Source organism: Euwallacea similis, chromosome 5 (assembly GCF_039881205.1).
Source record: "Euwallacea similis isolate ESF13 chromosome 5, ESF131.1, whole genome shotgun sequence".
NCBI lineage: Eukaryota > Metazoa > Arthropoda > Insecta > Coleoptera > Curculionidae > Euwallacea > Euwallacea similis.
This window is the reverse complement of record NC_089613.1, coordinates 5,095,219-5,118,174: the sequence shown is the minus strand read 5'-3', so window position 1 is coordinate 5,118,174 and position 22,956 is coordinate 5,095,219. Positions and strand designations below refer to the sequence as shown.

The window sequence follows — 22,956 nt, the reverse complement described above, 5'->3', positions numbered from 1 at the left end:
ATTTAGTTTAATTGGCAGATACAGACAAAGAGATCAGGAAATTACATGTATCCATATCTCAGGAATTACTTCTATAATCAAAGAGAGTTAGCGATGAGTGCGTATATCGTGGTAATTTCATTAATGACACTTCTTAGGAAATTAAAAAATGCTTCCCAGTGTTTGGATGTAGTCGGGATCCAGTGGTGTACTAAAGAATGGGATACCGTTAATGAACGCAATTTTGATCAAAATATTGGAAACTGAAAAGAGTTAATACTTTAGCAGCCCCTTTAGAGACGCCCCTGGATTCTGATATTTAAATCGTATTGACGTCAAGGTATTTATGTACGTCTGAACCAGTTAGTAATGTTTTGGCTACAAATTGAGGTTCCCAGTGGCGCATCAAATAATTTTAAAAGAATGCTAACCTACACGTTTTGTCGTATTTTTTCGCTAACAGAGGGATAACGGTGTCTACTTTCCTTTGAAGCTCCATCATTGGAACTTTTCCAATTTCTACCTGAACTTTTTTCTTAGGTCTCAAGAGCACTTACCGTTGCATTTGCCGAGGTTTCCGCACTGAAGCCCTGCAGAAAACAAATCACCCTGCCGAAAATGTATGTATCCGGACTCCATATCCTGTACATCTCCGGTGGTAATCCGGAAATCAGCAGCAACATGTCCGACACAGCCAAACTGAAGAGATAATAATTAGTCGCAGTGTGCATAATCTTATTCTTGGCGATCACCACACAAGTACTGATATTCCCGATCACTCCCGTTAAGAAAATCACCGCGTATACTATAGTGAATGGTATCACCAATTCAATAGGGTACAGAGTATCCAGGTTTTCATCGGTGGTATAATTGGTGACGGTGGTTTCGTTTTGGGGCTCCATCAGGGCTGTAGCTATGGTGGTGGTCATCGCCTGGTAGATGTTCATGGATGGGAGTTTGGCCACGTGGAGGTTGTCCATTCTGGATTATGTTAAATCAAGAATTGTCCATTTGATCCACTTTTGGAAATATCAAGCTCCTGGAAGGACCTTGGTGGTGTGTCAGTGGGGAGAACATGGTGAGAGAGCTCTGAAAGAAAATGGGGTTTAAGTAAACAAATAATACGAGTAAAGCATGAACGGTTGCCGACAGACTAACGCCCGGACCGATCACAACAGTTAAAAGGTGCAAGAGACCGAACGTGTTCCGCCACTGATTATTGCTACATCATTTTTTTTTATTCAAAAATTACATGTATTTACGAATTTCAAGAAAACTCTTTATCCAGATTTAAAATTAGTGACGTATCATGTGTTCAACGCGATAACACAATTTTTCAAAAAGTCGGTGAATAGTAAATTTATTATTAATTTTTGGCTGCACCCATGGTTGGATATGTTTCTGGCCAGTCCTGACGCAAATTATCAATTCAAAATTTTTAAACTCGAATGTTAATTTGACATTAAAAGTGATAAATCTTTTCAAACCAAAGTAATCTGTTTTGATTTTTAGAGCATCCAAGTTTGCACAGGAGAGATTTATTTATATGATTCAGGGTTAGCAAAGAGAATTGATTATGTATTTTAGTATCTACGATTTATTTATGATGATAAGATTAATGCGTTATAGGATTTTGTGGTTCTGTTAATGAAATATCGAATAAACAAAAAAACATTTTAATTGTAGGGAATATTTATTTTCAGGGAAAAATTTAGTTTCATTTGAACTTTTTCAGCGTTTTACGCGAGAGTACAACGAATACGGGGCAAAAACTACAAGATGGATTTTTTAATTAGCATTTTTTGTACCTCTGCGTAAAATGCTAAAAATTTCGAGTTACTGTTCAAACTGCAGTTTAAAAAGCAAGACAGAATGAGAAAACATTTTAAACAAAAAGAGCACGAAAAATTCAGCAGAGGGAAGCAGTTAGATGCACGTCCAAAGGAAAATTTCAGCAACTTTAAGATGAGAAAAAATTTTTAAGCGTGAAAGATAAACTCCAGGAAATCCAAAGAGAAATTAAAAGTGGAAGAGGACACCTAACAATCATTTGAAACAAGAGAAAAATTGAAATGAGTGAGAAAATCGTAGAATAAGAAAAATTCAGAGCCGTTGAAAACTAAAAAATTTAAGAGAAATTGACAGCCCAAAAGAACTTTTTAGGCACAAAAATCAAAACAATAAAACAAATTAAAGAGAAAAAACAGGGTGAGACGAAAAGGAACATTCAGAACGAGAAAAAACTTCAAATAAATTGAAATAGGGAGTGAGTTGTAAAAGTGAGGCAGTAAAAGAAAGAAACAGATAGAGAAACAAATTAATGATGATTTTTGGTTTGTAGATAAAAACAACAATGAATTATCAGTCTCAATATATTTATAAACAAAGAATTTACAATGAATTTACATTTAACTCATAAAGCATAGAAAAGTCTTGCCGTACAACCTAAGCTAAAGCGGAATCTCTGTTGGCTTTAGTAATGATAGGATATTTTCGAAGGCAAATATTTACAAAACTGTGGTAATGGTGGCGAATCGTGTGTTTGCATAAATCAAAATAAAAGTGTACGAAGTGGCAATAAGAAACCTTTAACTGTTTTTTCTACGTCAAATTAAAAAAATGCAATTAACGAGTTTCCGCACTAAAAAGAAATCGAGTTTAATTATTCCTCTTTGGGTTTAAATTTAACTAATACCAAGGTGTGTTAATCACCGCTAGATGACATTAATGCGCTTTTCATTTATACTTGCACTAAACCCCAATAGATGGTACAACAGTGTACATCAAAGCTTAATACAGACTGGCATCGATGACTCTGTTAAGGTAAAAAGACACTGTACATTAAAGGAAAAAGGCATTTGCCTTTACCTTCCATAGAGAGAGTGAAATAATGGCAATCACTGTCAAGCTTGTCCCTTTTATCATGATTTGGAAATAAAGGTGACGAGGAAGAAAAGTACCCAACGACGAAAAAGTTCAAGGCACGCTGTAAAAATTCAAGGGAACGTCTTTTGGTTTAAAAAGTTAAATTGTAGGGCTGATGCCACTAACACCATTGCCTAATAAGGCGAGATAGAGTGGAACATCGTTAAATCAGTAAAATCAATTTAAAAAGAGATTTGTTCCATTTAAAGTAACAATTATTGCAAGTTCAATTCCAATGAAACATATCTTGAACATGGAATAAGGAAACGAAGAGCGATAGAATAACGCTATTGGTGCTAACCTGAAGTTGTTACCGTTACAATTGTTACCGCATTGAAATGGTACTATCCAGTAGTACCGTAGCTTTGGACTGTAACTAATATGCCTGCTTCGTAATATACAAATTTTTAATATTCAATTGTCGAGATCCAAATAGACCATCTGCACCAATGTAGTTTTTAGCTTAAAAATAACTTGAATATATTTATATTTATGCTTAACAAACAAAAATTTGACAAAATAGGAAAAGTGCGAAAAAAATTTTATGCCCAAATTGAAGCTCTACAGCAATTAGTTTCCAACTTGATGATTCCTCAAGTATTGTCTTTAAACATCGAAATGTTTATTTTGCTAAACTGAATATATAAATAAACCCATTTTAAAGACCTGAAAAAGAACATTTACGTGGAAGGGAAATTTTTTAAAATTGCAAATGACCAAATAGACGATCTGCACCAACTGTTTTTAACTTAATGATCCCCAATAACTGAGTTTAAAGAGCCAAATTTTCAGCTTGATTTCTGAAAAAACAATATCGTACCTGGATCCCTTTTGGAGACCTGAAATATTTCATTTACACGAAATGAAATTTTTGAAAAATTGTAAAATGGATATTCCACACCAACGATTTTGAAACTGCATAATTTCCCAAATATTACGTAGATACAATAAAATTCTCAGCTTGAAAGCTGCAACAAAAGCGGTAGTATGGTTGAATCCCACTTGAGAATTCGGTTGATGCTTATTGGACCAACATGATCATTTTAAAAATATTAATTTGCCAAATAGACCTGTTACACTTTCTGGAATTTGCAGGAAGTCTCTGAAATTGCCGAGACTTTCAGTAATATTTTAATTCCTTTTTCTCCCGGTTTGGAACAGCTAAAATAAAATTATTAATCCGTTAACTATGTCCCTCAATTTCCCAAGCAGCAGAGTAGAGGTTATAAAATTGTTTATGATACGAAAAACAATTCTCTCCAGGGCTTTCCTGAACAACAAGCCAGCTTCATGAACCCTTCCAGAGGCACAAGAGAAATTTCTCCTAAATTACTGCCCAATTAGAACCTCCCCTATTCCACCCTTTAAGTGAAATAATTTACGTGTAACTCCTTTATTTGCAAAGCATTTCTTAACTGAGGCATATACTACATATCCTTTCAGTTTCAGACAAGAATCCAGGAAATGCGTAGACAAATTAGGAATTATTCATAACGAATTTAGAAGAGATTTTGGAGGTTTGAGTAAGGATTTGTGATAAGAGATCAAAGCTAGAAGCTCAAAATTAAGCTCCAGAGGGCCGTTAATAAAGATTTGTTTCAGAAAAAAATGCGAACCCTCAGGTTGGACTTATAAAAAGTAATTGGAAAACTTTATCAAGTTGAGATTATTGAGAAAAATTATTTAAGAACGTTTTTGTGCGTGGGAGATTTATCGTTCTGTAAGGACACTTTTAGCTGTGGGTTGGGATTTTATTGGTATTTCATATAATTGAAATCTAAATATGTCCAGCTTCTGCTGTTGGAGGTACAGCCTTGGCCATAACAATACATCAAAGATTTCAATGCTATTCAGATTCAAGAACTAGTCAGGTGCAAGCAATACAGCATTATAGGTAAAGTTCCTGTTAAAGCGTTAAAACGAACCTCAAAAGTTCTCGCAAACTTGAAATTACTTAAGCTAAGTTACCAAAAGCAGCTTTCAGGTTTCACTAACTTTTAATTGAGCAACTTACTTAAATTCTTTTGTGGCTGCTATTCCCAGTACCTCGATATGCAACCTCTCAACTAACTAAACTAAGTTAAATTCTATAGTAAGGAAATTTTTTAATGCAAACTCCATTTCATGGCTTGAAGCTGAAATTTTAATTTTTCATCTTGCACTTTTAAAAATTTTGTTTACTGTAAATTAAAACGCAAAGTGAAATATTAAGTTTTTTAATAAACATTCATCTCCTACCGCATTTTAAGATAATTAATTTTTCTATTGTGTTTACTTTTCTAATCATGAACATTAATCACAAGTAAGGATAAACACAAATGAAAAGTGAAATTTCATGAGAGATTAAAGGTGATTTTGAGTTTTAAAAGCGATGTTAAAAAGTCACTTTTAAGGCTCTTTAAACTATCTTTAGACATGCTTAACCAACAGTTAATATTGACCAGCTATGCAACTCGTTGATTTTTATTTTTTTGAGGGTAAAACTACGAATTTCGAAAATGATTATCATTTAAATAGAGATGTAAATCGTCAAGGTCACTTGGAATCAGCTAAGAGTTAAACGTAAATAAATACGTATTCGACCCTCTAATTGATACTAGATAAGCAATATTAGAGGTAATTGAGGATATTAGTCGGTTTATGCTTAAGTGTCAGTCACCGTGACTTAGATATTCGACCATCAAATTCAACTGAAAATTTGGAAATTTCATAAAAAACCAAAGCGCAATTCTTATGTAGTACATCAAAAATTACCTATAAGGGGTCTTTAGTCCAGCTTTAGTTAGATTTGACTGACAGCTAAAAGGGATTCATCCCTCAAATTGCATCTAATACAAAATAGAGCATCGAAATATTTCCTTTTAGGGCTTCTTGCACTTCTTAGGTTAGGCTTAACTGATGGTTCCTTGCAAAAGTGAAAGGGTTAAGACCACTTTAGTGGAGTCAGTAGAGATATTCTATTTGGGATTAATATAGTTAATAAATGGTGGAGATTTCGTTCAGGAGTCTGAACCAATTTTCCTGTTGTCCATATTGACTCTGGAGACATTTTATATATATACATATTTTCTTGTTTTTAACAAATAAATAGGGATGTGAGGGTCAGTAAATCCTCTTTGAAATTGAGATGCTGCCTTTGCCAGGAACAAAACAGAAAATAGTGAATTTAACGAACAGATATTTGCCCTTTAAAATTGATGAAGTCCAGTAGCGTAGCTCCATTTTAAAAGTATTTATGGTTTTTTTAAGTTTCAAAGATTCAGTCTTTCCCGCATTTTAAGTTCCTAACATACGATGCTGACTTTTGAGCAATTAAACCACAAATTCCTTGGCATAGCGGAATACTAAAAATTCAATGCATTTTTAACAGAATTCACTGATGAATTCTATGTATGTAATAAGCCACTAAATTTTTGAAAAATTGTATAGCAGCAAGAAAAAATTATATCATAAGTCATAAATAACGTAGAGCAAAATAATACAAGAAAGAGATGAAAATAAAAGGGAAACAAATAAAGATTACAAGGAAGGTTTGCCAGGAAGAATACGCAGAAATGACGAAAAAGGGCACGATATTGGTCAATGTTTTGGTTTCATGAAATTTACCAACATTTTAGTCCTTAAGGGTTCTTTATACTTCTTACAGTTAGATTTACCCAACAGCTAGCTTCAAGTAAGGTGAGAGTTCCCTGAAAAATTTTAATTCAATTTTCAAGGTATCAAAGAAAAGTCTTTTGACTCCGAAGCCAGGTTAAGACTTCTGAAACAGCAATATTTTCTACGAGCAAAGGAGTCTTATCCAGAGTTTTCGCTGCAGTAATCAAAGGACGTTCGGAAATTTAGATTCAAGCTTCAAGATCTGAAGAAGAATATTTCTGACACTGGATTTAATTCTGGATAAGGAAGTCGTCCTTAAGGCTTGATGATGGCTAAGCTCACTTTTAATCAGTCCAAAATCATTTCGGGGAGCAAATTAATCGTCAATTCCCCAAAACCATTTCCAAACTTTTCGACATTGATTTGATAACCTTTATCGACTGCCCTCTGGAGAGCCTGGTCTCAATAATCCCAGTTTATACATTATTATTCTTCCCTTTTTTTTTTAAGTTGGAATTCGAATTACCTCCTAAACAGACATTTCGTACAGGTTTAATATTTGCTATAAAGCGGAAATCGGCATAATCTGGCAGTTAAAAAGGGGGATATTTAATATCTCCCGAAAGGCTGACAAGGGTCATCCATGAAAATATTAAAATTCCGCATATTTTCTGGAAAAAAATCCTTGAGGCTGGAATTACTGTCGAACCTAAAGAACTTCAATCTTGCGTAGATTTATAGGTCAAATATGGGCACGTGTCAACAAACAACTCTTATAATGTTTAATTACGGAAGTCAAGCTCTGTGAGGAAAAATTAATTACATAGGGACGAAGACAAGTTAATGATTCTTTGAAGAGCTCAGAAGGGAAGTTCAAACTCTTAAAAACTGTTCGATCTGGAAAATTCAGAGTGTGTTTTCTATACAGAGGCAATTAGGGTTCGAGGGTGAAGATTTACGGCTGCCTGAGATATTTATTAAGCCGAGATAATGGGATTAACCTGGCATATTTGCCTGTATTGCGTTAAAGGAGCCTAAAGGTCGCAGACGTGTTGCCCTTTGTTAGGTGTACGCGTCACAATACGACCCAAAAGGCTAATGGGTGAGAGCACATGGGCGATTGTTCCCAAAAAAAAACAATTTTTTTCTTCGTTGGTGCTAATGAATAAATTGATATTGTAATTAGTTAATTATATTGAACCACCTAGCGGTGATCCTGTAGAACAACAATTAAACCGCAAAAGCAATTGTATTATAACAATTGTTATCTCTAGTTGTAAAACATGTCTGTTATGGTGTATGAAAATTGGAGGAAAATGATCTCATGTAAATTTTTTTTTTAATTTAAGCAAATGGATCTCTAAGCTTTTTCGTCATGGAAACATTCCGGATAAAATTATCCAGAGCTTCACCGGAATAAAGATTTTCTAAGAACCGCCACCAGTTTTTAGTCGTTGCTTATTACATTGAGTTAGCTACATACTTAGTTACTTAAAAAAATCATAACCAGCTCCCCATGAAGCTACGACACTGATTTGATTGCGATAGGAAGATTTCTACTTCATGACCCAAAAAAACTTAAATACTTTTAACATTCATCAGGATGGTGTTATATGGGGATTTAAAAGGAGTAAATGCAGACTTCGGTTCACGTTGTTGTCAGCAGTCATTGATTTAACAAATAAAATTCTCCTTTCTCGTGAGGTTACGCCACTGATCTGGCTACAACTAGAAGATTTCAATGTCCTCTATAAATTCCAATAAAATGGAGCAGTGTGGTACTTATTTAGGAATTAATATGCATTTTTTGTCAAGCTACGCCACTGACTTTACTCTGTTTAGAAGATTCAAATTTATTTTATAACCGGAAGGATTTAACAGATTCTGTGCATGAACAGGGTCGTACCAAGTATTTATAGCAAATCGAAATGAGGACAACCGTCTTCTCTGACCTTTCTTCTCCTTCACTAGCTGCATCACGTGGAAATGAAAACGAGAATATTTCCGTACCTGAGACGGTTAAACGAATGTTCCTGATCAACAAAATAGTCTGGATAGCAAATACAGTTTACGAGATATTTAATTTTATCGAAGTCTATAAACTCTAAATGTCACCGGAAAAAGGCAGAACAAAATGACACACAATTTTACAGTTTATGTTCCCAAACAATTTGGGGTGGATACTTTTCCATTAAAATCGCTTTTAGAAAAATTTTACATTGTTTTCATTTCGCACGTGGATCGAAGAGTTCTGTGGGAACTAACACAAAAATCATGAATTTTAATTACCCGCTAAAAGTCTAGACAAATAGCTTTTTTCAAGTTTAATACATATGTTTAGCTTTATGCAGAGCTTTTTCATAGCCCCCAAAACGGTTAAAATTATTAAACCGCAAAATCATGGCATTATCCGAAGCCAAAGGCCCTGTATGTAGGGATAAACCCAGTCTTCCCGATTGTATTTTAGGCGAATTAGTTGCGAAAAGACAAAAATGATTCTTGTTTCGGAAGAACGAACTTGAAAAGGAGATTTATAGTGGCCACAGCCAAAAGGGCTAAATTACCAACTGGGATAATCGAGTTCCTGCCTCAAGGGAGACGAAAGGGAATCATACAAAATTAAAGATTAATACGGCAGTTTTTCTCCCAAAATACGTCTATTTGAATTCGGTTTTAATTTGGATTCAGGCAATGCATCTGTTTCAAAACGAAAAAAGGACCAATTAAATGGAATGTCTGCATGAGGAACTCTGGAAACAAAACTCAAAATACGAACAAAAGCATCAATCATAAAGCTTTACTTAGCACATAATGCTTAACGCAAATTTCCAAAGTCCTTTCGGTGAATGCGTTTTTCCACCCAAAGGACCGGACCTAAAAATAACGAATATCTGGATTCTGATAACAACATATTTCAATCCCACTCATATCTATGCCCTTCGAATATGCCGCAAACAGCATTGCTCTAGGGACTGAAAAATGTGCCGTTAGTTGAATATCTCATCCCGAATGAGATTTTGAAACAATCCGACGAATATTAATGTCTAAAGGGGGGCTTTATTACGCGAAACTTGCAGTGTATACTGAAAACTGGGAAAGCTCTGTCTAATTCGGAAATGTTATATTGAAGTCAAATAAGAAATGTGGTACGCTGATGACGCGCTCTGCAAGTTGAGGCCCACGATTTTTTTGCATCAAAGCCCGATTACCGCCACTGAGAAAGTAAGAAGCACGCCAATGCTCTTCATGGTAGGTATCCATGGAAATCATCCTCCTTGTAAATTTAACTGCCCTTTGGTCTAAAGGCCCTTAGGGTCAAATTATGTGAAAGAGCTGATTTTAAGGGACCGGTGAGAAAGCCGCTGTTAGCCATCCCATGGGTACCACGAAAAATAGGAAGAAAAGAAACAGAAAGAAATAGATTGGTTATTTCCAGGACATGATTTCGTATTTTGTTCATTCCAGTCCAGATCGGTTTAAAAGATTTAAAGGAGTAACGATGCTTTAAATTCCTAAGATCCTCCAACCTGCATCTTTCGTTGTATTCATTTATTAACCTGACCATGTGTACAATAACGAGCTATTAAAGTACAATATTAACAATTATTAATGAACAGAGGTCAAGGTGTTTTCATATTTTTAAACTTCCAGACGTAGATATAAAAGCAATTACCCTTTAACTACTTCAGAATTAATTTACGGTTGTGCAATTATCCTAATTAGTAAAATAATCGTTACTTTATGTGCTTACAATGTCCCATTAAAGCAGCCCCAAAAATTGGTTCGAAAAAGGAAGAAAAATACCAAACTGAGTGCTAATTATAACTTAATTACAACACAGAGAAAAACATAAAACTCCCATTAACCCAAAACCAGGGTTGCAATTCCAGTTTACTATTGGGATTCGGGATTATCCTCAATAATACTAATCTCCTAAAATAAGAGACAACCAAGAGAGAATTTTAAATAGATTTTGCATAAAAATGGCGGTCACGTATCTCGGGAATTAGAAGAGACAACCGACCTATATAAGCTGTATTTTCGATTCAAAATGTGTTTCCAGATTAATTAAGTTAAGATCGGAAAAACGCTTAATATTATTTTATTGTTTTCATTAAAATCACCTAATTCCGATATTGGGTCACAGGAGGTTTAAATCTCAATGGTAATTTTTGCAAATGTGGTAGAAAATACGTTTGGTACGAAATATCGAAACAATGCTTTCATGGAATTTATGCACAAATGGTGGGAAGACACTGTTAAGGTGACTTTCGGTGGCATTATCGTAGCTGGAAAATGAGAACATGAATAGGCAAATAGACGAATATCAGAAACCGCCACTAAATTGTAAAATCGCGTGTTAAACCTAAACTTTGATTTTAAAAATCCATGAAACTTCAGCTGCTTGATACGCCACTGTTAACTTTAATTTAAAGTTCGAATTACTGTGTACGTTGAAAACATACAAATCTCGATGCGGCTCATATATCTGAATCTAACGTAGAAAATTAGCTTCCTCGTTTTTCATCCCACCTCTGACGGCTTTAATTTTATTTTGGACTGAAATTTTACTGAACACCTCATAAATGTCTTAGATATGAATGCGATTTACATATGTCCTACTATTCAGGGACACGGCTAAAGGGACTGCAAGAGTGGTAAATTGTAGCTTAACTGAGTTTCCAGTTTTTAGAAAATTTTTAATCCACACGTTACTGTGAGTCCGAATTTTGAAATAATGAATTATTAGTTACTTCAAAATTTTCAAATTCACAATGAGATTTTGGAAGAGGCCACTAATCTGTAAATTAACCCCTTTACCCTTTTTCTGAGCTTTTAAGTTTTTAACAAAATTTTAATTTCTTAGCGCGCCACTGGGAAATTAATTTTGAATTACTAATCCTATTGAAATGTGTGTTACAAAATAATTAAATCTACAAAGTCTAAATGATACTTAAATATGCAATAATACGGGACTGTTTCCGAAGCGGCTTGTGGAAAATAGAACATTAGCCCTGTTTGACGATATTTAGATTTTGCCGACAGGGCACTGCTCAATTTTAAGCTAGTAATTTACAAAATATTAAAAAAATATCATAATTTAAATGCTGCTTAAGTGTGAGAATTCAGGGGCGTTCTGAATGGGCCTGCTTAAACTTGAACATCACTATTGTTCCTCCGTTTCTAGATATTTATAGAAATTTCTTGACGCGCCACTAGAGACCTCAACATGAGGGTTAAGAAATGCCGAACACTTCAAAAATCGCGTAGTTTAAATGTGACTTTAATATCTTAATCCATCGGGAAGTGACTCCAGGGGATCCCAAAGTGTAACGTTGTTTGTTCGGTTTATTTTCCTAGTGCTGAGTCCGTGACACGCCTCTGAGGGCCTCAATTTTGAGGTGAAAATTTAGGAAGTTACTTTTTTTATTATTTTCTTTGGTTTCCTTCAACGGTTCTTTATATTATGTTAGACGCTGCCTTTAGTTAGATTTTTATCCTTCATCGCTCTGGTTATGCTCGAGGAATTTTACTTCGATCCCTTCTCTATTTAACCGCCCTATATTTTAATCTTCCCTGGATAGCTGGATTTCTGAAATCTGAATATCTAGAGTGTCCTCTTTTTTTACTGAGCCTGTATTGGTGTTCGCTCAAATTTTCGTTTTTTCAACAAAACCCTTCCTTCATCTAGCGCTACTTATCAGTGATAATCAATCACCTTCTAGACAGAAGTCTCCCCACGTTTCTTTATCGGCAGTCCAAGTCTAAACATATTCTGAAAAAATACCATTTCTCAGTGTTTTGTTTTCTTTTTGAGACATCAAAAAAGCATTTGAAAGGAGACCGACCCTTCACAAAAGTGGTCAAACTATAAACGCACGAAACACCGAAACATTTACTAAGTTAATGTGCCGTAGTATTGTATGGGCGTCCGAAATGTGACAGATGCAGAGCTTGAAGGGCTCGATAACTTGTAAATGTCGGTTCCAGATGAAGGGAGAGCTCTCATTAAAAGGGCATAAAGCGCCACTGACATAAAACGTTCGTTAGATTGATTAATTTGAACGTGTTGTTGAAGCTCTAATGTTATATGATTCAAGAAGGTTAGCAGGAATTTTCTTGCCGACAGTGAAAAATAACTTATTTATTTATGTAGGGCTTTGTAGTTAAGTTGCAGTTGACTGTTTGGTGTACCGTTGTAGATAGGCATTAACTTTAAGTTCGGTAGACGCTAGATGGTAGGAACTATTCCTAAGATCGAAATACCCCTGAGGTACGCCCGTGGTAGGCGTTAGCTGGAGCGTGGGAACTTCCCATGCTGTGCCTTGTTGGTACTCGAAATCCTCGCAATGAACTTTGTCGGCATTTGAATTGCTCTTAATAGATTCCGTTGGCCCTATAGTTGCAGTTCCAATTCCCAGCTAAGACGCCACGGTTTAATGCGGCAGGTGGTGCAGATGGCACCCTAACCTGGGTACTCTCATGGTTTATCACCATGGGTTTTAGTATTTGCAGGGCATGTACCAGCTCTCTTTTCTTCTGGGTTCGGTTGGTCGTTGGCAACCAGGAGTGGCGTCCGCGCTCACAAATTCATAAGTTACTTTATATTTTTGTTCACATTTGTCCACTTTTGTTCACTTCGTATTAATAAACGCACATTTATAATCTTTTTCCTGACCTGTGATTTTATTATAAGATATGAACACCATCCTATACAGTAGTATCAAGCCCGATGCTATATTTATGAAATACAACTCACTCAATACCTATTTCAGAAATATCTATCGTGAGAGGCCCACTGGACACTGGCGCTTGCCCGCCATTGTTTGTCGCTACGCCGAAATTATCCAAAAGAGAACGGAAATTTCCGGTAAAGGACGAAGAGATCCGAACGGCAAAACTACACCTATAAGTTCCGTTATTTCAATGCGCATGAAAAGATAATGTTAAATCGGCAACTTCGCGCATACGCAGAAGCTCTTCCAATTTTTTTGCCTCAAAGAGGTTCCTGTAACATCCTCCGCTCGCTTTCCTTCCTGTTTCCAAGGAAGTGGTGGCAGACAAACATTGTTGAAATGCCCACTATTGCTCAGAAAATAGGGTCAGATTACGTGGCCAAAGAGAAGAGGGCAAATTATTTGTTTAAACTGACGCCTTTGTTTGGCCTGGCATAATTGAATTATGATTGAGTGTAATTACATCAGGATCTCTCGACAGTAAAGTTGAGCCTCTTGTACCGCCTCGTTGTTTACGTTGCATTAATAATTCCGACTCGGATCGATTTCTTTCAAAGGATTTTGAAGAACTTTATACCATTCAATTTCAGTTCCATTATTGAAAAATCATATTTTATTGGACGCTGCCTGAAAATTTCATATTGGCCAGTGGCATCAACTAAGATTACTTTGCAATTAACACAGCGAAACAATTCCAAAAGGAAATTGGGCTTACAAAAATTGACCTTTGGTGCTTTCTATGCTTCTTTAGTTTCTATCATTAAAAAAACATACAATACTGTTCGTTTCCTGAAAATTACATATCATCCAGAGACGTTTCCCAAGAATAACAATTTTACCAACCCACCCTAATACAAACAGCAGAACACTAAAATGATCAAAAACTGAAATTTTGGATTTTTTTTTGCTATTAAATGGATTAATTTACGCCACTGCGGTTTTTCAAATTGAAATCGCGAACCTCACTTCTCGTGTTATGATATTTACATAGATCCAGTGCCATTCCACACACTAGAAGGAATTTGCGAAACAACCCTCAAGAAGACCAGATTTGGCAATAACGATTAAACATTTTTTTCTTTTAAAAAAGTTTATCCGCGCCACTGATTTCTCTACCACTTTATATTTCATTGGATATTCCCTGAGCATTTCATATTGGCCAATAGTGTTTCACATCAAGGGTGATTGTATGAATATTGCGAAGCGATCTTAATAGGAACTTGGGCTTTAAAAAATAGTTTTTTTTCAATTTGCTTACTCTCAAGTGAAATAGGCCACGCCAATTCGTTTCGCTATTAAAAGACCATACAATAGTGTGCGCTCCCTGGGAATTTCATATTAGCATGTGACATTTCACACGTGTGGCAATTTCTCGAACAATGCGAAGCAACCCTAACACAGACAATAGAAACTTGAAGCTATCAGAAACTGCTATTTTGAGAAGTTTCCGCTCTTAAATGGGTCAATCTCCTTCGGTTGTCATCAGTGAAAAAATTACACGTTATTGCCCAAGTTATGATAATTATATAGAACCAGTGGCGTACGTTTTATATAAGTGTAAATTTCGGGACATTGCGAAGCGGCTCTAAAGAAACTGAAGTTTAGTGAACTGATTTTTTGGGAATTTTATCACTCCTAAATGGGTTCATCTAAGTAACTATTTCACATCGAAAATGATTGAACGAATATTGGCTTTTTTGACACTATTTTCCTACCATATCCAATAGACTACGCCAATGCAATTTAAACCACTGAAAAAACATTACGACACTGTACGTTCTCTCAGCATTCCGTATTAAATAATGGCAACCTTGATAGAAATTGAAGTTTACAGAAATTAGTTTTTTTTACTTTTAAATGGGTTTATTTACGCCACTGCTATATCGATAATTAAAAAACTGATTTTATTGGACGTTTTATGAGAATTTTACATTGACCAGTGTAAAAATATGCAACTTTACTGCAAAGTTAACATTCCTAGAGTCGAATCTTATTTCAGCATGCATCAAAGTGGGCTTAAAAAAGGTTATAAAAAGTAAAATTTTAAAAAAGTGTACACAACCAAACATGTCTTCTACACCAATGGATTTCGGGAACAATACTTATACACGCTATGCGTACCCACATTAAAATTTTGTAACCCCATTGAGTAACCATCAGTGATGTAGTCTGACTTTATTTTTGGACCAGAGAAAGCAGGCTAACAAAAGTTCTTAAATGAGAAGAAAAAATGTCTACCTAGCCAAATAGACCTTCTGCGCCACTGAATGTCAGGTTCAATAACTAATCCAGTCATGTCTATGAACAGTAGAATTTTTAGATTGTTTGAAAAATAGTGGCGTAATGGAAACTTTTTGAAAAATTTTTGTGAAAGAATTTCTTGTGAGAAAATTATAGATTCTAGGTGAGTAATTATTACTACATAACTAACAATAAAGTAGTACCGCGTACAGTCAAGGCGACTTCAAAGTAATTTGTAAGGTATTTTTTAGTAATTACCACTTATTCAAATGTCACTAAAAATATTAACATTCTTCGAATTTATGACCAGTTTTCGCTGTTTTGCCCCTCTCTCCGGGAAACACTGGAACTAACCTAAGCTAACCCGAGTTGTACGAGATAAAATATTCTTTTTGCTGTTTAGATATAAAATAATTATTTTTCAAGCGTTATTATTTAAATACGGAGAGCTGCTTGACCTTGGACTGGTTCCAAAAGAGGAAAAAAGCCATATTTGTAGTAATGCGTGTACTCTGAAAACGACAGTTCGCACAAGAAAAACAGAATCATAATTTTTCATCACAATTACTCAAGCTTCCAACATGTCTATCTAGTTTTTAATGACCGCCATTTACATTTTTGCGCGTCACGTTATGAGATGCCATTATCACCATTGTCCCTCGTTAACGGCCTATTATCATCAAATTATACGTAAATATAATGAAAATTTACGATTTTCTTCCAATATTGTTAATAAGCTCTCAATTGTTGGCTAACAAGTGAAATTTCTGTCAACAAGTGACGTGACAAGTAATTTAACAAGTGGTGTTTCTGTCAACTGTAACAATCTTGATGGCGACAGTAGCGAAATGTCTTGTCAACACTGGCATTTAAAACACGTATAAATCTGACAAGTGCCATTTACAGATACGTATGTTAAACCCAGAAGATTATAGAAGGAATATAACAATTAACAATACCGGCAATATAATAATGATCGCAACAGTCAAGCCGCTAAAAACCTGTTTAAAAATTGTTATCTTTTACTCAAGAAACCTTCTTTTAATTATTTCCCATAACATTTTGAAATTTTCATTTTTGGATTGTTATTTTATTGCGACAGACCTACGGACTTCTTTGTTTTGATCAGCTTAAGTGCACTCATTAATTGGGTCTTTGTTTGGCCTAAAATGCAGTCAACTTGTTCGCTCATTCCTACCTCCTTTTAGAGACTTTCTGAATTTCATCAAAAGTACTTTGAACTCTTTCAAGGTTCAGTGGTGGATCTACGGGTAAACGGGCTCGGCTACAATGCGAATTCACGTGGGCCTGGACCTGTTTACACAGCTCAAGATGCGCGTACTGCATTGGCGTATCAGAATGTTTTAGAGTTCAGCAATTTTCCGACATTATTTCTCCTCTTTATTTTACTCGTCGTTTGGATATCATTCTTTCCGCTGTAATTCAATGTCAAATTTAATTACAATTTAGAAAGAATAAAAAGAAAATTTCAATTCGTGTGTCCCAAAAATGCTTTTTTTCAGCTTGTTTTCTATTTACTTCTAGTGCTAAAACGAAAGACTTAAAAGATGGTTAGTTAAAATTACACTAGAAATCAAAGCGTTTTGACACCTTATTACGGTATTGTTAGAATTGTAACAATTATTCGTAACTGCTCATAACCAAAATGTCCCATTGACATACTGATAGACGTAACCTCGTTATAGCCCTAAAATGCGCATATGGCATTAGTAAGTAGGTCACAATGAAAATTTGATATCCAACTCTTACTGATGGGCAGATGACTACGTGGCTTAATAAATATTATCTTATAATATCTTATAAATCTTAATAAATATTATCCGGGTGCTACGGCTCGATAAGATATCCTCCGCGCGGCCCAGACCAAACACCATTGGATTTTACGTTTGGGCTTAACCTATCAACTCTAAGAAGAATTCTTTTAAAAATGTTGGAACGATACTGATATTTCAAGTTCAGTTAGAAAACAGGCAGCAGGTAAGGAAATATAAATAGCAAATCAAAATGAGTAAACACGTCTGCTAACGTTTTTTATAGCTCAGCAATTATGGTAAAGCTGTGCTTTCTTGAAATCCGTGATTAATAAAGGCGCTGATCCATATCAGGGTATTGATTTTGTCTATACAAACATTCTAGAGCACCTCACCAGAAAACTGTTAATAATAAACAAAAGGTTTAATTATGTTGAATAGGCACTTAAATTAGACTAACGAGATGACCAACAAACACGCACTCCACCGAAATTTTTCCGGTTCTTACTTGAAAATTATACTATGTACGCTTATATTCTAGCTGGCTTCATATCAATTTTTTAAATTATGAAAACCTTTTAGATCTCAATATACAACGTGTCACCAGCGTTACACTTACCGACCTCCCCCCATGCAAAAATATTATACAATTTTTTGAATAAAAATTTTAATTTTCCATTAGATATACTCCCAAAAATATATTCAAAATTTGCATTTTTTTGACATTTCTGACAGTTATCTACAACTTCCGATTTAACCGAAAGTGCCCCACTTTTACCATTTTAAATACTCATTTTAATATAACTAAAAATGGCAGCAAAAACGATGTTTTTTAAATTTCAATATCTCGCTATATTTTTTAATGTTCATCCTTCAGAAGGCTCATTCGCTTCGCTCCTCTTTTTGTTGAAAACTGAACTGATACGCGAAAAATGTGCCACCCAGACATTTTTAAAAACCGTTTTGCCGGCATATCGTATCCAGATATTAACTTATACATAATCATAAAGGAAATTTTATGCTGTTTTTTTTGAATATATAAAAATATCTGGTATCTTATGTTTAAAATAGGTTGAAGTAATTGCATGTTAAACAGATAGCGTAAATGATTATTAGGGCTGTTATTACGATTCGCGGAAGAGAAATGACTACGTATTATGGGATTGAGATAATTGCGTAGAAATAAATCAGAAGCTTACATATCCAATCGATCAATTTGCCCCTTTGCAGCCTGTTCAGAAACCGTCAAAGACTTTCAAGAACAAACAATTCCAGTATCAAAGGCAAATTTCGTTTGCTTTAGGCGTGGGGAATGTGCCTTGATGTGAAAGAAATTAATTGTCTTAAAGGGGGGAGATTTTATTTGAACTAAGAAGGTCCACCAACACCTCCTGTAATAATACAAATTTCCCAACATTTACCCTTTTATTACAATGCTTTTTCATTTCACATTTAATCAACAACGACTGAGTTAAAAATGATTAATCTTTGCTTCTCACATGTTATACAAGTTTGATCCCAATGACCATTGAATTTTAATATAAAATCCAATTTAATCAGGATATAGGAAACGTATGTAGCATAACGAATTTGTATTAAAGAGTTGATTCTTATTAAGTAAACAACGAAACGGGAATTTTACCAACTTTAAAAAAAATTCTTGTCTACACACCTCTGTTATACAAAGCTCTGCTTAGATGCTGGATATTTTCAGAACTCCTTGATGTTGGTACAGGAAGACTACTAGAAATCATCCCCTTGATTTGCGATTTGTGAATATCAAAAAATGTATAGAGCGTTCTATTAAAAAAAATCAAATTCGAACAACTACTAGAAATTGTCTCCATGATTTCTGGTTTATAATAATCAAAAAATATATAGAGCGTTCTATTAAAAAAAGGCAAATTCTAAAAATTACTAGAAATTTACTTCCTAAGTTACGGTTTGTAAATACCAAAAAATATGCAAGGCATTCTATCAAAGAAAGTTAAATTCTGAGAATTTTTTTCATTTATGGCAAATTCAATTATAAAAAACTCTGAATCTTCAAAACTGTTAGAGATAGGTATAGGGACACTTACATACACTAGATATCATTCTCCCAATTTTGGAAAAATTCTTACTCTTTTAAATCTTTTTATACAGGGTGTTTCAATGTTGAAGTGACAAAAGCTTAGGCGAGATTCCTCTTCGCAAAACATAGAAAAAAGTTCATGTGAACATGGGCTCGAAAATGTTTCGTTTCCGAGGTACAGGGTGTTAAGTTTTTTTTTTTTAAATTAGCTTATATTAATAACTTAAAAACGCTTAAATCACTTTTAATGAAATTTTTACGGTTTCTTAAAACAATTGTCAGACATCTATTAGACCAATAAGATTTGATCCAGAAAAAAAGGGGCGTACTCAACGAACAAGTAAGTTGTTTTTTTGCATAAAAAATATCACCCTGTAGTTTTTTTATGGTTTTGTTGTAATATTCAGATAAACCCAGTAAAAATACATTTTTGTTTCTTAACTTTTTTTAGTGCCTTGCTTTGTTTTCGAGAAATCATTATAACACCATATGTCGGCACGTCTCTAAACTCCATAATAAAAATAAAAAGGATTAGGAATTATCCAAAAATTTACCGCAGTGTGTTTAATTTATAAAAACAAAAAAGAAAAAATTTGGAAATTCTGGATCAAATCTAATTGGTCCAGTTAATCTTTGACAATTGTTTTAATAAAGCGTAAAAATTTCATTAAAATTGTCTAAAGAGTTTTTAAGCTATTAACAAAAAACCCCATTTTTAAAAAAACTTTACACCTAATACCTCGGAAACGAAGCATTTTCGGATCCACGTTTATATGAATTTTTTTCCATATTTTGCTGAGAGGAATCTCCCTTAGGTTTTTGTCACTTCAACACTGCAACACTCTGTATATAACATGTATACAATTTTCAATTACTGGTTCTTAATAATTTTCGGTTTCCATCTTTACATTACAGCGAAACGTAGCAAATTAATTGCTTCATTTCTTTATTTTCCGAATACAAAGCAGCCATATGGAGCAATATATCATTGTCTGCATATCTTAGAATTCTTCCCCTATTATCTGCATAGAACATACATCCACCTCAAGCTTTGGTGCTTGATTTTAGAGTCTAAAGAGAAAATTTCGTTCCGCTTCCACAAGTTTCATTAGCATAGACACACACGCTGTAATGATATAATAAAGACCGAAAACTGCCTTTAAGATTCTATTACACAGGCTTAAAAAGTTGGTTGAGTAGATTGAAAATTATCTAGTAATTGGCTGAGAGAAAGATAAAAAAAATAACTATCACTATTTTCAGGATGTTTTTCAAAGTATTCAAATTTTGAAAAATGCTTTAATTGCTGAGTATTTATTTTTATTTTTATTTTTTTTGTTATTTTGTTTTGTTTTTTTTTGTTGTTATTTTTATTATTTTGCGGTTTCCGAGTTTCCCACGAATTTATTAAACTCAAGAAACTTACCAAATTTTTTGCTTTTCCCAATCTCCAATTATCTCCAAAAACCAAAAATAATGAGATCCAAAAATTCTTGTTTGCTCAAAAAAAAAAAATCACTAGAACTGGAAGTCCGTCACCAGCACTCGGACGCGCGAAAAAATTGAAACTTCGCTCTCGCACTCACTCGCACTCGCCGGTGATTTTCCGGTGCTTTTCACAGGCGGAAACCCGAAAAGCGAATAAGCTCGTGCCGGGTTTTCATATCGGAAAAGCACACGCGTGAGATGTCGTCGCTTGGTCGAAAATTCGCAACTTTCAACTATTTCGCTTGCCGTCGCTCGCAGGAGCGAAAGCTCCACTCTGTTTTGTTTCTACGTGTTGATGTGTAATGTTTCAGTGTCGTAGACCTGTTTTGTCAAAATAAGTTTATAAAAAATCAGACTTATGCGAATTTCTGCCTGATTTCATTGGCCGCTGCCTTACTATACACGCATGGCACCTGAGTACTGCTGCGGCAATTGCGTTAATTATGCGGCTGAATTGGGTAGTACCACCTGTCTGTGCGTGGATTTCTTATCATCGGATTATTCAATTGTTGCGTTTTAACCAACTTTGTGCGCTTCCCGCTCCGCGTTACGGAAATTTTCAAGCTTCAGATCAGTCATTTAATTTAGTCATTTAATTACTCGATAAATCATAAAAATGGTAATGGTGAGATTGTTGGTCAGTGCGAGGCCTGTCTTTTAAGTTTTGTATGTAGAGTTGAAATAAAACAGTAGAAAGCTTTTAAAGACTTTGTTTTCCACAGTATTCTAAGATCGATGCTTTTTTGCCTGCGCTGGAACCATTTCTGGAGGCAGTCATTCTAGTCGGTTGTTGGCACAGTCGAACTGATGTTTTTGAAAGGGTCAATTGCGTCTTCGGGCGACTGGAACTTTGATCACGCAGTGCGTTCTTGATTTTCGGAAAGGTAAAGAAATCGTTGGGATTTAGGTCAGGACAGTACGGGGAACAGTCTAACAATTCAACGTTTTGGTGCGTTAAAATTTTCATTGTCTTGAGAGCTGAGTGCGAACTTGCGTTGTCTTGGTGGAGGATGATTCTTCGTTTGTAATTGGTTTTCTTAAGCTCAGCGGTGACTTTCAGCAAACTAATGGTTGTATACCAATCGGCAGTAGCAGTTCTTTGATCTTGCAAGGAACCTGTTTCTACATGGTTTGTTTTTGAGACAAATGTCGCGATCATCTTTTTGGACACATTTCAAGAACGGATGACTTTTATTCGTTTTTTTTTACCTAGGAACACCCAAATAGATGACTGACGTTTCGGATTCATATGTATAAATCTACGATTCATCACCACTGACGATGTTATAGACTTTTACAGTTTCCTGCATTGAAGCGGTCTAGGAGTTTTTTGACACCAATTAACCCTAGCTTCTCTCTGTTCTTCAGTCAACAGGTGCAGTGTCCAACGGGGCACTAATTATTTTACAGCCAACTCTTCATGCAAGTTTTCTTTAATTGAAGTCTTTGAAATCCTCAATGATACCTCAATCTCACGATATGTCACATGTCAATCTTCTTCGATGCGCTTACGCACCGCATCAAAGTTTTCTGTGACTATCGTTTTTGGTGCACCTATCCTTGGATCATCGCTAAGATTCATCCATCCATGTTTGAATTCTCCATACCAACGAGAAATTAACAACTGACGTGGCACTCCATTGCCGAAAACAGAAATAAACTTAGCGAGGCATTCTTGTTGAGGTAATTGTCTTCGAAAGTTGTAAAAAATTATTTCGCGAATATTTTTGAAATAACTTGTAAAATTCGTTGTACCCACAACACTATACGTATCGCATTAAAACTTTGGATTTAGATTAACTAGATTGAAGTGAAGTTTTAATGATGACATGTGAGTAGTACCGCCATCTATGTCCCTGTAAGCAAAATATAAAAGATGCCCTCGTGCATACCAACATTACTAACGAGTATTACCAGTACCGATAGTGTTTTAAAAATCACAGGGCAGTACTGGCGAATAGTTGATAGTGGCGAATCAACAAACAAAACCCAAATTTTTCATTTCAATAGCGAGATAAATCAGATAGCAACTAAATGAGTTAATTTCCATCATATTTCACTCTCTTAAGGTTGTTTTCCTAATTTTAATAATGATGCTTTGATATGTTAAGTTTCAGTGCCGTAGTGAGTAAATGTTAATAGG

The 22,956-nt window shown here is 34.9% G+C and overlaps 1 protein-coding gene across 1 annotated transcript in view; it reads right to left on the bottom strand.

The window, feature by feature from the left end:
• The window catches only part of LOC136409155 (pyrokinin-1 receptor-like), a 56,387-nt gene extending 35,246 nt beyond the window's left edge, over positions 1-21,141 (bottom strand). Inside the window, exons 1-2 of the mRNA XM_066390485.1 lie at positions 20,752-21,141; positions 537-1,068 (exon numbers count right to left, since the gene is read on the bottom strand). Coding sequence (XP_066246582.1) covers positions 537-959 — 423 coding nt within the window. The 5' untranslated portion in view covers positions 960-1,068; positions 20,752-21,141. The remainder of the gene's footprint in view (positions 1-536; positions 1,069-20,751) is intronic.
• Between the last annotated feature and the right edge of the window lie 1,815 nt (positions 21,142-22,956).